At 34.4% G+C, this 14,720-nt stretch overlaps 2 protein-coding genes across 2 annotated transcripts; both read right to left on the bottom strand.

Annotated features, from left to right (window-relative positions):
* Positions 1–449: 449 nt before the first annotated feature.
* LOC123544345 (uncharacterized) lies at positions 450–2,186 on the bottom strand. The gene has a single exon (XM_045330421.2). It carries the CDS (start codon positions 2,184–2,186, stop codon positions 450–452), a length of 1,737 nt encoding a protein of 578 aa, XP_045186356.2.
* Positions 2,187–7,819: 5,633 nt separating this feature from the next.
* LOC123556110 (E3 ubiquitin-protein ligase TRIM71-like) lies at positions 7,820–9,583 on the bottom strand. Its single transcript, XM_045346710.2, has one exon. It carries the CDS (start codon positions 9,581–9,583, stop codon positions 7,820–7,822), a length of 1,764 nt encoding a protein of 587 aa, XP_045202645.2.
* Between the last annotated feature and the right edge of the window lie 5,137 nt (positions 9,584–14,720).

Below are 14,720 nucleotides of genomic sequence, written 5' to 3'. Positions count from 1 at the left end.
CAATGAGCAACTTTCCCACAATTAGTCTATTTTTTGTACTTCAAAAGTACAAAAAAAAAACAATAAAATAATTTCAGTCGATACAATTAATAAACTGAATAGTAGCAATTGTCCAGTTTCTAAGTGGTACTAAACATTTAATCTCTGCTTAGCAATAAATGCATTAGGTCTGCACTGTTTTAAACCTTTCACAAAGTATTAATTATATATTTACTTTGAAACTATAAGTAATTGTTTATATTTTTATACAATCAGCCTCTTTTTCATAAACAGTAGCTACATGTATGTGCAAGTTCAAATTTCAAATTCCAAAGTGCTAGCTAAGCATTTATATATATATTGATAACAATACATAATGGTATAGCATAACTTTTATCTATCAAAAATAAAGAATATCTTTGAGTCACGCTTCTAGTAAATGAGTGATAACAATTATAAAATCACCCTAATTATGTGAGTTTAAACAATTGTAACATTCTTTTTCCCACACAGCTATTTGTAACAACAAGAACAGATTGATCCTTCGAAACGCAGACCCTAAATGGAAAAACCATATCTAACTTAAACGATGATATGATCCGACCTGTTTGAGAGATCTGTACAATGGAATGTATTCCTTTAATGCAAACCAGGATACAGTCGGATGGACCTATTGCTACACCACGTGGTTCCTCGATCTTGTCGTCCTTGACAACGACTCTGGTGTTGGTCGCAACATCGTATATAAAAACAGTATGCTCGTGCATATCGGTTAGTATTATCTTCTCAGTATTCCTTATATAACTGCACACACTATCGCCAACAAGATATTTCTTATTTGGAAAGCTCACGGGAAAATTTTTCTCCGCTCCTGATATTGATACAATGCAAACAGGTCTTGTATAATCTAAAGTTCCAATAACAAAGTGTATGTCATCTTTCAGACATATAGACTCATACTTTGACTTAACTTTACATGTCCTGATCAAAGTTATTTTGTTTGATTTACTGACACGTAGAAAGTCTATCTTGCATTGAGCACCACTTGTTATCGCCACTTCCTCCTCAGATACAGCAACTACACTCTGTGGATGATACGATATCTGATATGATCCTACTTTCTTAAGCTTCTCATTGTAAATCAAACATTTCTTGTTGTTATTATCCACGGCAACCAGTCTGCCATCCGGAAGGAAATCCAGTCCCGAGTATAACGGTTCCTTGACATCATCTCCAGTCTGCTTCAGATCAATGGAAGTAATCTTCGTTAATTTAACAATTGGATCTACAGGTACAACAGATTTCTTAGCTTCAGGCTGGGTGTATTTTAATGTAAGCTTCCCTGGAACACATGCAGAAATAGAAAGTGGTGGGAACTTTAATGTTTCATCAAATCTAAAGGAAACGGTAGCAACCTGTAACTGTTGGCATTCATTGTCCACGTCTCTGCAAAGCTCATTGACCTGTTTCTTCAATGTTTCTTCTACTATAAACTGCTGAGATGGCGCCCCTTTCTGCAATGCTGTATCAACAATTTCCAGTGACTTTGTAGCATCAGTCATATGTTTCTCACTACTGGAGCGTTTCTTTGCCAGTTTATTAGTTACTTCAGCCTGAAATACATCAGTTTCCCTAGTAACGTAAACTTCCAAGTCGTCGAACATTTTATTCATGTCACCTCTCATTCTTTTAATTTTCACAAATATTGCTTTGATATCTTTACTGAGTTGTTCTTTCGATGATTCAGTGTGTTTAACAATCATCTCCGCGTTTGATTTTACTTCTTCCAATTTTCTCTTTAACTGTGAACCAGCAGAGCGTAACTTCCCGGCAATCTTCTGTATTTCTACGACGTTATGGCATTTCCGGTGATCCATTATAGCACATGTACTGCAGCAAAGCTGGTTCTCGTCTTCACAGAAAAATTCCAATATTTTTCCATGCTGTTCACAATTGTCCATTCCTTTCATATCAAAGGAAGCCGTTTTCGACTGCATTTCTGATGCATTCCCTAACTTGTGATTTTGCATAAAAACGTAAACTGTATGTGCCTTTGAACATTCATTGCACTGAAACTCGTCATACTCTGAACAAAACACATCAGCCGTTGTTTGTAAATCCTTTCTTAAACATGGCTGACATAATGTTTGTTTTTTGCGCCCAGGAACAGCATCGACAGAGCTGGAAAAATTACAACTTTCAGCCATTTTAACGAGTGTATCAGCCTACCTCTAACTGTCATATATGTACCAGATAAACATTTCTTTCATGTGACTATGATTAAAGGGTAAGATTGTCATTGTGACTTTGATAACATGATAACATGGGCAAGTACAATCTCTCTGATTAAAGACTGCTCCATTCCTATATTCTAACCTTACATTTACACTGAAAAAGCATGAAAATCCTGACTATAAAGAGTCTGTCAAAAATAGGGTCTATTTTGTGTAAAATTCTATATAAAATATCTGAGGTTTTGCGTGCTTAAATGTGGAGCGTGGCCGATAACTGTTACCTGTTGTAAGCATGGGTTGCATACACACAATTGAATTGAAATAGCCGCGGAGCAGGGCTTTAAGCACACTTTAATTCTAAACAGTAGAGACACGAGTTTGCGGGTTTCGCCACACGCTTTACGTCACCAAGCACTGATTAGCAAGCGGTGAATTTGGTTATGTATCTTTCGTTATATCTGTCCGTCTTACTGTCCGTATGCTTCTTTTTCTTTCTCCGTCGACATTTTGTCTGTTTGTATGTTTTTTCTGACTGTCTGTCTATCTGTCTATATTTCTACAGAATGTCTGTCTGACTATTTGTGTGCAAATGTGCATATCGGTCTTTATATCTTGATATGTCTATATGTCTGTCTGTTATAAGTATGTGTGTTTATAAATCCCCACAAATAGACCGCTGTAGTTATATAATAGATTGATAAATGTATATCATTGACTAGTCAATGTATATATCAACATTAAGTAACAAAACATTTAACACGACTTCATGGTAATAAATGCTCTTTTAAAATAACAACAATTAGCCTGTTGTTTATCAGTCCTGGGTGACGTAAAGCGTGTGGAGGCTGTAGGTCGTACCGCTTGTTAATCAGTTCCGGGTGACGTAATGCCAGTTGCGGCTGTGGGTGTTACCGCTCGTTAATTAGTTCTTGTAAAGCATGTGTTGGCTGTGGGCCACATATTATCAGTCCTAGATAACGTAAAGTACATGGCGGCTGTAGGTTTTAACTACTGTTTATCAGTCCTGGATGACATCAAGCGGCTGTAGCATTGTGATTGTAAGTACTCCTTGATGCAAAACATGTAACAGCTGTAAATTTTACCATCTGTCAATCAGTCCTGGATTACGTAAAACATGTAACGGATATCGCTTTCAGCGCTTGATTATCATTACTGGTTGACGTAAAACCATATATGGCGACTCTAGATTTAATCCCCTACTTAGCAGTCCCTGGATGACATAAAGCATTTGACAAATTTAGGTTTTATCCCCAATTTAATTAGCAGTGGGATGCATGGGTGACAGTAAGTGAGTTTTTCTCCGCCACATTTATAATACCTGCAGCAATGTTCAAGAATTCAAACATAATTTCATAAACATTTATTTCATTGACTTTTTACGAGCAAATAATAAACGCCTTCCTAATTCAAGCATTTCGTGGACAATCATTGTTTCCGATGCCTACTTTTTTATATCATCTGATCATTGTATATACATATCGAATTGATTTCAACCCGGATGTATTGGTCTATTTACATCATTATCAGGGTCGACAGGTCTTGTTAGTACGATAAATGATAATTTTTTGGCGCCCATCGTACCATCTGATCACACGATAGACTGTTAATTCTCATGTGAAACGTTTATCATTGTTTATATTCGCAATGTGTTTTATGGGCGCCGCATCTCGTTGTAAGAGAGTAGACGAGAATTCCGTATGTTTTTGATGAAAGAGAACTATTGGTAAACATTCTTTATGTATTTGTCTTTTTATTATGGTTTCATTAAATGATATTCAAAAATGTAAAAAAAAAATCAAATAAAACTAAGTTCATAAATGAAAATTCCGGTAAATACCGACATCGTCCGATAACTGCCGAAGTGATAAGCGCTATTTATGGATCGAATACCTTAACTGTGCTCTCCTCAGGATTTCTGATCTCATGAGTTCAAATATAATGAAATTATTGGCTTCTTGGTATCATCCTTAACTTTTTGCCGGGTATATTTCTTTGTGTTTGGGGTGACTGGGTGGAGTAGCAATGTGGGGCAAGGGTAGAGCTTTGCATTTTGATAATTTTTTACGGAAGGTTTAATATAAACTAAGACGAAAATGTATAAAAAATATTGTGGGGTGTGAGTATATGGGTACGTGTGCTTGACGGGGTGTGACCAGGGTGGTGAGATTGGCGGGGTGTGGGTAGACAAGCTCACATGTGGATAACAAATGTAAATGGAAAACAATGAAGGAAGTTTAATGAAATTCTACTAATTGGTTAGTTTGTAATGTACCAATATGTGAATTTTTAAACAATTAAAGGGCATTAAGACTGAAGTTACTTTAGATACCCTGACGAAAGTGAGCGTGCACTCCTACAATATGGTGATTTATGTTTTATTTAAGATTCATAAATAGTTCTAGGTCACATATGTCACAAGTTATGAGGCAGAAATTGCCATATTTATAGTACGCTATATAGTTAACACTAGAAAACTACTCAGAGCCATTACTCTGGTGTTATTTAAGCAATCTAAATGAAACTTGACAGGCTGCATTTCCCTTTAGTGGTGAATATGCATATGAAGTTTTATCTAAATATTTCAAATATATCCCTAGATATTCTTATGGAAGGACGGACGGACGACACCAAAACTACATACCTCCGCTTTCGGTAGTGGTGAGGGGGTAATAAAAGAGGAGGTTTTTAAAAAAAAAAATACACAAGTTTAACTACAAATGTAACTGACGCGTCACTTCAGTTACAAACTGTGTAAAAATAGGGACATTTCATAAGAAATAGATCAATTAATATTTCACGAAAACAACATTTGATTTGTAATACATTGAGTCATGTTACATTGTAATAATACATTATACTTTTTATAGTCTTGATTGCATAGCGAAACATCAACGTATCTGTAATTAAGAAGAATATATCTATAACAAACAATTTGTAAGAAACTTGAAATATGATAAGGTTTCTCTATATAGCTAATTTATACATCAAATATGTATATTTAGTCATAAAATTAACTGCAACTGTCTATATTTCTATCATTTGTAAACTATGTAAAACAAACATCATGATATTTTAAAAAATGACATTGTTTACTTATCAAAGACTTGAAAATACTGAATAACCTTAAAGAATATTTAACTTGACATTACAGTAGCAGTGTTTGCAATTACATACATATCTTAATATGAGCCGCGCCATGAGAAAACCAACATAGTGCGTTTGCGACCACAATGGATCCAGACCGGACTGCCCAGTCTGATCCATGCGGTTCGCTTTCAATGCCTATTGCAACTAGAGAACCCGTCAGCTATGTTGGTCTTCTCATGGCACGCTCATATGTATTTCTTAACTTTAAAGTTTTAGACATAGGCTGCTTCAGTAAATCATGCAGGTTTTTTTCTTCCTTTTTTTCAAGTTCTATCAATAACATTTTATCATTTTTTGTAATTCCCAATTCATTCCAGTTCTACTTTATATCATTCACTTTTTCAATTTAGAGGATTAGTATCCATATCGGAATTAAATGAATCGAAAATTAGGGTATGTTTGCAAAAGAAATCAAAGAGAGAGTAATATCACTCTTGGTCAAATTGGTTATTTTCTTATTTTTCAAATGTACTGGCAATCAGTTAAGTACAGTATTTTGTCATATACAACCAGACAGTACAGATATTTAAAATATTTAGTTCCACAAAATAATGGTATAGTGAGTGTAAATTCTAGGAACTTTCAAGCCTGCATGTGCTCTTCCACCCTAATGGGTTGCGTGGAAAGATACTTCGAGCGTTAGGCAAGTTTACTTCAAAAAACAACACAAGTATTGTTTTTCAGTTAAAATGACAATCTTGCGTTGCTAAAGATAAGAAGATGCTCAAAATTAGAAGATTCTTTTTTCCATACTTTGTGGCCAATAAAACATGATGAAACATAGACGCTGGCTGATATAACATGATTAAACATTGGTGCAGGCTGATATAACCTTATAAAACATTGACACAGGCTAATATAATTTGATAAAACATTGATTCTGGCTAATATAACACGATATAGCATTGATGCTTGCTAATATAACACAATATAACATTGATGCTTGCTAATATAACACAATAAAACATTGATGCAGGCTAATATAACACAATATAACATTGATGCTGGCTAATATAACACAATATAACATTGATGCTGGCTAATATAACACAATATAACATTGATGCTGGCTAATATAACACAATATAACATTGATGCTGGCTAATATAACACAATATAACATTGATGCTTGCTAATATAACACAATATAACATTGATGCTGGCTAATATAACACAATATAACATTGATGCTTGCTAATATAACACAATATAACATTGATGCTTGCTAATACAGCATGATGAAACATCGACGCAGGCTGTAATAACCTGAATTACCATCGATGCTGTTTGAAATAATCAATCTGATATAACGATTTGCCGCTAGGTCTGAAAATTTAAGGATGTAAGCTGTACACTTTTGTTTCACAGTTTTAGAACCTTATATAATACAATATATAAGTTTACAAAGTTCACTAAAATAATTGAAAACGTATTTTAGAAGTGGGCGTTTTACAACAAAAACAAACAAAAAAAAAAAAAAAAAAAAAAAAAAAAAAAAAAAACGCGTGACAAACGAGTTAATAATGTACATTTGTACGTGAGGTTGATAAGTTAAACTTGGCACATTTAATTGAAAAAGAATTGACAGATAACAACAATGTTAAAATGAACGGTCCAGTTTTAATCAGCTGTCAGTTCTTGGAAGTTACCAATAAAAGGTTTACATTTCGATACGCGGCTTTATCGTTCAGACCATACAGTGGTCCGTTTGATTTAATATGAAGTACTGAAAATGAAAAAAAATGAAACACTTAAACTGAATATATATTGACAGGCTACGAAAAGCTGTTATCAGGTATATTTCCATGTGATAAACGAATCAATAAATGAATGTGTATGAATAATGATACTACTCAAATAATCAAAGTTTTATCAATAGATTTGTGTAATTATTCTATCAGATCTGTTCTAAAGACTATAAAGATTAACCACTAAACTGAGTATAAACGTGTTTTTTTCTTTGTTTTGTTTGTTTTTTATTTCATTTTATTTTAATGTTATTTAAAGGTTTTACTTTTGTTTTAAGGTTTCATACACAAATTACTGTAATACATATTGGAAAAATATAGACTGGCACCATTCACCAAATTTGAAATATAACAGAAATAATATATCATAATCTGGGAGCTAGTCTCAAGACTATCCATCCGTTAGTTGTTTTTAACATAACATTTTCATATGTGAATATCCAACCGCCTGCACATTTTACAAGGAATGCTCTTTATAATCATGTACAAATGTATACACGTCTGTACATAAAAATGATGAAGTCACCTGCAATTCATTCATTTTTAAGTGTCAGTGTACGCAATAAAAATATCAACACTTGAAAGTACTCATGCATTTCAAAACTACTTTCAGTCAGAAATTGAAGAATCTTCCAACGTCATAAATTTGAGTGTTGATTAGTAATGGTGTCTTGTAAGGAGACATCACTCTCAATAGGTGAGTTTAAACAACTGTAACTTTGTTTTACCCTTACGGCTATTTGTGACAGCAAGAATAGATTTGTCCTTTGAAACACAGACTCTGTATGGATATTTCATATCTAACTTAAACGATAATAGGATTCGACCTGTCTGAGAGATCTGTACAATTGAATTAGTGTTTCCGCTGCAAACCAGGATACAGTCTGATGGACCTACTGCTACACCACGCGGTTCTTTGATCTGGTCGTCCTTGACAACGACTCTGGTGTTGGTCGCAACGTCATATATATAAACAGTATGCTCGTGCCTATCGGTTAGTATCAACTTCTCAGTATTCCTTATATAGTTGCACGCAATAGTGTTTATAGAATATTTCTTATTGGGAAAGCTGACGCTGAAATCTTTCTCTTCTCCTGACATTGATACAATACGAACAGGTGTTGTATCATCAATAGTTCCAACAACAAAGTTTTTATCATCTTTCAGACATATAGAAGCATATCGATTTTCTGTCATATTGCATACTATACATGTCCTGATCAAAGTTATTTCATTAGATTTACTGACACGTAGAAAGTCTATCTGGTATTGACCACCACCTGTTACCGCCACTTCCTCCTCAGATATAGCAACAACACTTTGTGGTGAATACAATACCTGATATGATCCTACTTTCTCAAGCTTCTCATTGTAAATCAAGCATTGCTTGTTTTTATTATCTATGGCAAACAATCTACCATCCGGCAGGAAATCCAGTCCTGTGTATAACGGTTCCTCGACATCATCTCCAGTCTGCTTCAAATCAATGGAAGTTATCTTCGTTAACTTAAATTGCGGATTTACAGGTGCGACAGATTTCTTTGTTTCAGGCAGGGTGTATTTTAATGTGAGCTTTCCTGGAACGTAAGCAGAAATGGGAAGAGGTCGTAATTTCAATGTTTTATCAAATTTAAAGGAAACGGTAGCAATCTGTAAATTCTGACATTCATTGTCCACGTCCCTGTAAAGTTCATTGGCCTGTCTTTTTATTTTCTGTTTTACTATAAACTGCTGTGATGGCGTCCCGTTCTCCGAAACTGTATCAACAATATCCAGTGACTTTGTAACATCAGCTTTATGTTTCTTAACGCTGGATCGTTTCTTTTCCAGTGTATTAGTTACTTCAGCCTGAAATTCGTCAGTTTCCCTGGTAACGTAAACTTCCAAGTCGTCGAACATTTTATTCATGTCATCTCTCATTCTTTTAATTTCCACAAATATTGCTTTGATATCTTTACTGAGTTGTTCTTTCGATGAATCAATGTGTTTAACAATCATCTCCGCTTTTGATTTTACTTCTTCCATATTTTTAATCAACTTGAAACCATCAGAACGTGACTTCCCGGCAATCTTCTGTACTTCTACGACACTGTGGCATTTCCGGTGATCAACTACAGCACATGTACTGCAGCAGAGCTGATTCTCGTCTTCACAGAAAAATTTCAACAATTCACCGTGCTGTTCACAATTGTCCATTCCTTTCATATCAAAGGTAGCTGGTTTCGATTTCGCTTCTGCCGCATTCTCTAACTGGTGATTTTTCATAAACGCATAAACTGTATGTGCCTTTGAACATTCACTGCACTGAAATTCGTCACACTCTGAACAAAACACATCAGCTGTTGTTTGTAAATCCTTTCTTGAACATGGCTGACATAATATTTGTTCTTTGCGCCCAGAAACAGAATCATCTGAGCTATTTTTAACTAAATTCAATTTACCACTTTCCGCCATGTTAAACGTGTAATGGCGAGTGACTTGAAATATCTTGTACTTTATACTGATTAAACTTGACTTGTGTAAAAAACACACAACTAGATGGAACTAGGAAGTAAAATGTATTTCAATTGATAGCAAATTTAGATATTCGTATAAGGGTTGTGATTTTAATACATGATCAATATCATAACACTAGTTTAAAGACGAACGTTTATAATAATAATTAGGTGGTTATATAAGCTTTGTCAGCTTTGCACGAGTTGGAAACACACACAATAAAATTATGTTTATCTGTCTTGCTGGGAAGCGGCATGAATTACCATGTTTGCCATGCTTGATTGATAATGGAAACGTTCAACCCATTGGTTACGTATTTAGCACAACAAGTCAATACCTGTCCTAACGGCAAGACGCAAGATTGGTCGTGTTAGTTTAAAGTATTTAATACACTCATTCACTAAAAGGCTGATATGCGGATATCCCTCGACCGCTATAACGTTAGCGGCAAGGAAAATATATGTGACTAGCCATTTCATTTGGAGCTTTAAAAAATGAAAATTGACGTTTGGCTGTTGGTGGCTGAATGCACATCGAGCGGCATAGACTGAATAAACGCCATGAACTATGATATCCTACACTTGCAATAAAAACAGTTTTAGACAAGTTGAAACTTATTAACTTGGAAAAGTACTCAAGTCAGAACACTGCCGTAATTTTGTAGATCGATCGTGTACACATTGAATGGGCTATATGAAAAATTGTTCCGTTTTCCTTATTTCACTGATACGATAATCACCAATGACATACTCTCAACATTTTTCTATTAAGCATCCGTTGTTCTAACACGACCCGATCTGTTTTCCTATTAAACAAAGAAGGGTGAGAACTAGGCCTATATGTTATTTAAGAAATAATAAATCTGTTCCTATATTTTATCAGTTAATAAAATATGGGCATGAGTTTGGATGCGTAATAATTAAATCATGAGTGCGTAGCACGAGTGATTTAATTATTCGCATCCAAACGACTGCCCATGTTTTATTAATTGATAAAATTATTGGAACATATTTATTATTTCGATTCTAACAACGCAAATAATTCGAATTTTACAGTACTACGTTTTCAGCGTAATACGTCATTCAGGTCATATGCTGTTACAATTTATCCCCTATGGTTAGAAAGAGTTGCATAGCCAATGGCACGTATAGATATTTGTTTCTTTTTATCAGAATTCTGAGAAGTATTGATAATTTAGTAATCTAACAGCTCGCAAACTTATTATGAAGAGAATCATCAAATTAGGCGAGTTGACCCTGTGTTACAAGTTACGAGCTTAACTTAATATGACGTCACATCATTATGACGTCAAACTTTATGTCATACATTTATGACGTCACCGCTGAATCTTAATTAAGCTAATTGAATTCGCTTGTAGAGATCGAAACGTGTTTTACGGTCCTACACATAAGTCAGTATGACATTTTATGAGATGCTGTTTTCAACCGTTTGGCCCTGAAATAATTTGTATGTAATGGAACTGAAGAAGAATCTCTTATGCCACAATCATAGGGGGTGAAATGTAACAGCCAACCATATTTTATCGTAGATTCATGTATAGGAAATTTCGCTATATGTTTATATACTAATTGCTGCAGATCGTGTTAGAATATTCAACAATTCATTTGTCTGACGTCACGATTATCGCGTCATGGCGTTTGACGGCATAGCGACTCGGTGGTAAATAAATCAAGGGAAATCAAGCAAATATTAATGGATATCGACAAGGGCGTATATAATAATATACAGTTATTGACTAATGCGTCATCGGTCAATATCATTTTAACAGGTCCGTAAAACACATATTGACCGAAACATAAGTTTATAATTGTTATATTATATGCCCTTCTCAAATGCATTCATTTGACTGGCCCATATTTCATACATATAAGAAAAAGTGATCTTACAAAAATCATTATAACTTTAAAGGTCAATATCGCTTTAAGCAGACCCGCGTATGCATTCATTTCGACCAATCAAATGAGGGCATTTGAGAAGGGTATGTAATATTATATCTTAAACAACGTCTTTTTCAAAACAATTTCAGGTATCTCTGAATTCCTTATTAGTTTTTCTGACGTTCCGCAACTGTGATATAAGTCGAATTCACCGATACTTAAGACAGATCTGTGCGTTATCTCTATTTCTCTGACAAAGTAAATCATACTCAGTGTTTTTTACTAAAAATATTGGGTAAAAGTCGGCCATGGCTCCAGATAATTTGTTTGGTCTACGAGTATTATCTCATCATAATTTCTGTGAATGAGTAAAATGGTAAAATCTGAAATTGACTATAAGTAATTTTACTGCTGAAAAATTATGAATGTGATAAAAACAGAAATCAGTTTTATAACATACATATTGGGTACATAACACCAATGAATTTGTTTGCAGTTCAGCTTCAATACAATATTCAAGCTGTTGCTTCGTTTTCTCCTTTGGTTTGCTATGGATTCACGCTCACTACTGATTCCAATATTCAATATATCTTTAACTATGTTTTTGGGTTTAAAGAATGCGTAGAGTGTTTGTTCACTTTTACATTCTTAGAAAGAGACATTTTTGTTTACTCTGCACTGAATGTTGACATTTCAAAATATATTGTCCGTAAGTATTGACCTGGCACTCATGAATATTCCGTATCTTTCCGTAAATTAATTTTCGGTGTCCGAATATAACTTGCGATATAACTAAATATTACATATATAATTCCTAACTGTTATATTGTCACATGTGCAGGTAGCTGTGCGGACAAAGCGTTTACTTTCCAATATCAGGATTGTGAGTTCGAGTTCTACGTCTGACCATATCTTTTTCCCCAAAGTTTATATGCAGACTAAATACTACTCATTTGATCAAACGTATCGTGATATTTATGGTTCTTTTATTAAAAGTAATCATATTTACCCGTTGTAAAAATTGGAATAAAATTGTTTTAAAAGTATCTTAGATAAAAAAGACAAATTACCTGTCACCAGCGTTCCAGAAAAAAATACAAGAGAAAAGAATTAAAATTCATGGAATATGATATTTAAAATAATATAAACGATAACATAACAATACATTTAATTTAAAAAAAAAGCGCTATTCACGCAAGTGATTTCGAACTCGTGGTAACGAACGTGAAAGTCAGACACGTTACCTCCACGCCACCGTGTATTCGATAAACTTTACATGTTACTTTAGTAATGTAGATAATTTCATGATACTAATATTGCGTAAATTAACAAAAACGCCCGAAAATATTGGCGAAGATTAATGAGTGCCAGGTCAATACTTACGGACAATACACTACCATACCATCAATATTAATTCCCAACTATTTGATTTGCGCACGCATTGACTGTATTACATAGTTTAACCTACCATTCAGTGCGTGTGTACGTTTAATGTGGGATAATTAATGCCTACCTTGCTCAGTTACATAAAGAATCCAGACGATTCAGATTTCGTTTATGCTAGTAAAAAGTCATTGCGTGCGTTTTCCCTGAATACTGTCGGTTATATTTTCACTTAAAAATAGTGTTTTCCCCGGTTTGTGACATAAACTTCACCCATTCTTTAATGTGTCTGAGTTATCTTTCAGCGTCGCGGGGTTTTGCAACATCTACTATCCTGTTATCATTAATTAGGTGTCAGAATTAAAAAGCAAAGATTAATGTAAAATGAACTTGTCACCTGCCTATTTTCAATGAATTAAGACTAGTGATTATTATCAACATCAGAGTTATCAACATTTTTACCGGCAGTTTTCAGTTATGGAATTTCTTGTTGAACTAGCAAGGTGTTCGTTCAGAAAAAAATCGGAACACTTACCCATTGCTATCTTATCGCGTTCCAAATTTAGTTTATAGGAGCGTGTCTTCTAGCATGCCAATATCCACACCCGTTAACCGGTTGCGAGCAAAACAGTTCGTGGCGGACAAAACAGTTCTCCGATAATTTTGCCGGCATCTATATTGGGGTAAGTATTTTCGATCCAAGAATCGGTTAGTGCAAGATATGTTAAAGATCTTATTTTCTATAAAAAGTAGCATGAACAAAGAGCATGCCATGTGTTTCCCGTTTAAAACTAACGTATATTGAGTAAGTTATGGCCAGTTAAAAGTGTGATCTTGTTGAAAAAATACGAAAACGAAAGTTTATCGCAATATATTTAATTCAATTTTCAACATATGGCCATAGTATTAACGTCAACCTTTAAAATAATGTTTGCTCTGAATATTGTCCAACTTTTGACCGACAAAGCGGAATATTCAACGAGTTATAGACATTCAAATACGACATGGTCTAAAAAAGTGTTGCGGCATTGCACAGTTCAAAATTATTTGTGTGGCGAGACAGAGCAGTCATGTGTATTTTTTTGTTTTAGTTAAATAAATAGTGTCTAAATAGTGATATCGAGCATTTAACTATTAAAAAGTAATATTTATATTCTGACAACTGCAGATCATTTATTGAATATCTAATAAATTTACATTTTGCAGTAATGGACGCACCGAAATGAAAGCAATAGCTTAATCAATAACGAAATCAATAAGTGTCTTTGCTGACTCACTAGGAACTCTGTAACCTGGCATATTAATCCAATAAGTGATAAAAAATGGAAATATTTGGCAGCTTATTGGATGTTTAAACTAATTAAATGATAAGAATCCTTATAGTTCGAACAAAGACCACTCACTTAAATCATTAGGGAGAGCTATACATAACGAGTATGAGTTCGAGTTCAAGTCCCCGGACGACACTTACGTCCTCTGTGACTATTTGAAAGAAGACAATGTTACTAAAACCTTTCTTCCTCCCACTGCGATTCGTGGGGAGAAGTTGACAGGTCTTTTGGCTGAGAACAGGGTAGAACCACAAGTTAGGCTCGCCGTTATATAACTGAAATACTACAAGAAACGACACTAAACCCTGAACCAACAAATAAACAAGCAGTGTTCGGTATTTAACAAAACTTGAAAATTTATTTCAGATCTCATGTTATAAACTATTTATAGATTGGTTGCATTCAGACCTCGGGCAAATAGTAATGATTATTAACTAACAAGCCCAATTTATTCCGTAAATGTATGCTACTGACCGGCATGGC

The sequence above is a fragment of the Mercenaria mercenaria genome, chromosome 7 (genome assembly GCF_021730395.1).
Source record: "Mercenaria mercenaria strain notata chromosome 7, MADL_Memer_1, whole genome shotgun sequence".
Lineage (NCBI taxonomy): Eukaryota > Metazoa > Mollusca > Bivalvia > Venerida > Veneridae > Mercenaria > Mercenaria mercenaria.
Note: the sequence above shows the minus strand (reverse complement) of the source record. Positions and strands in the feature narration are given on the sequence as shown.

Coding starts and splice junctions, on each gene's coding strand:
- LOC123544345 (XM_045330421.2), bottom strand. CDS start 2,186: ATGGCTGAAAGTTGTAATTTTTCCAGCTCTGTCGATGCTGTTCCTGGG.
- LOC123556110 (XM_045346710.2), bottom strand. CDS start 9,583: ATGGCGGAAAGTGGTAAATTGAATTTAGTTAAAAATAGCTCAGATGAT.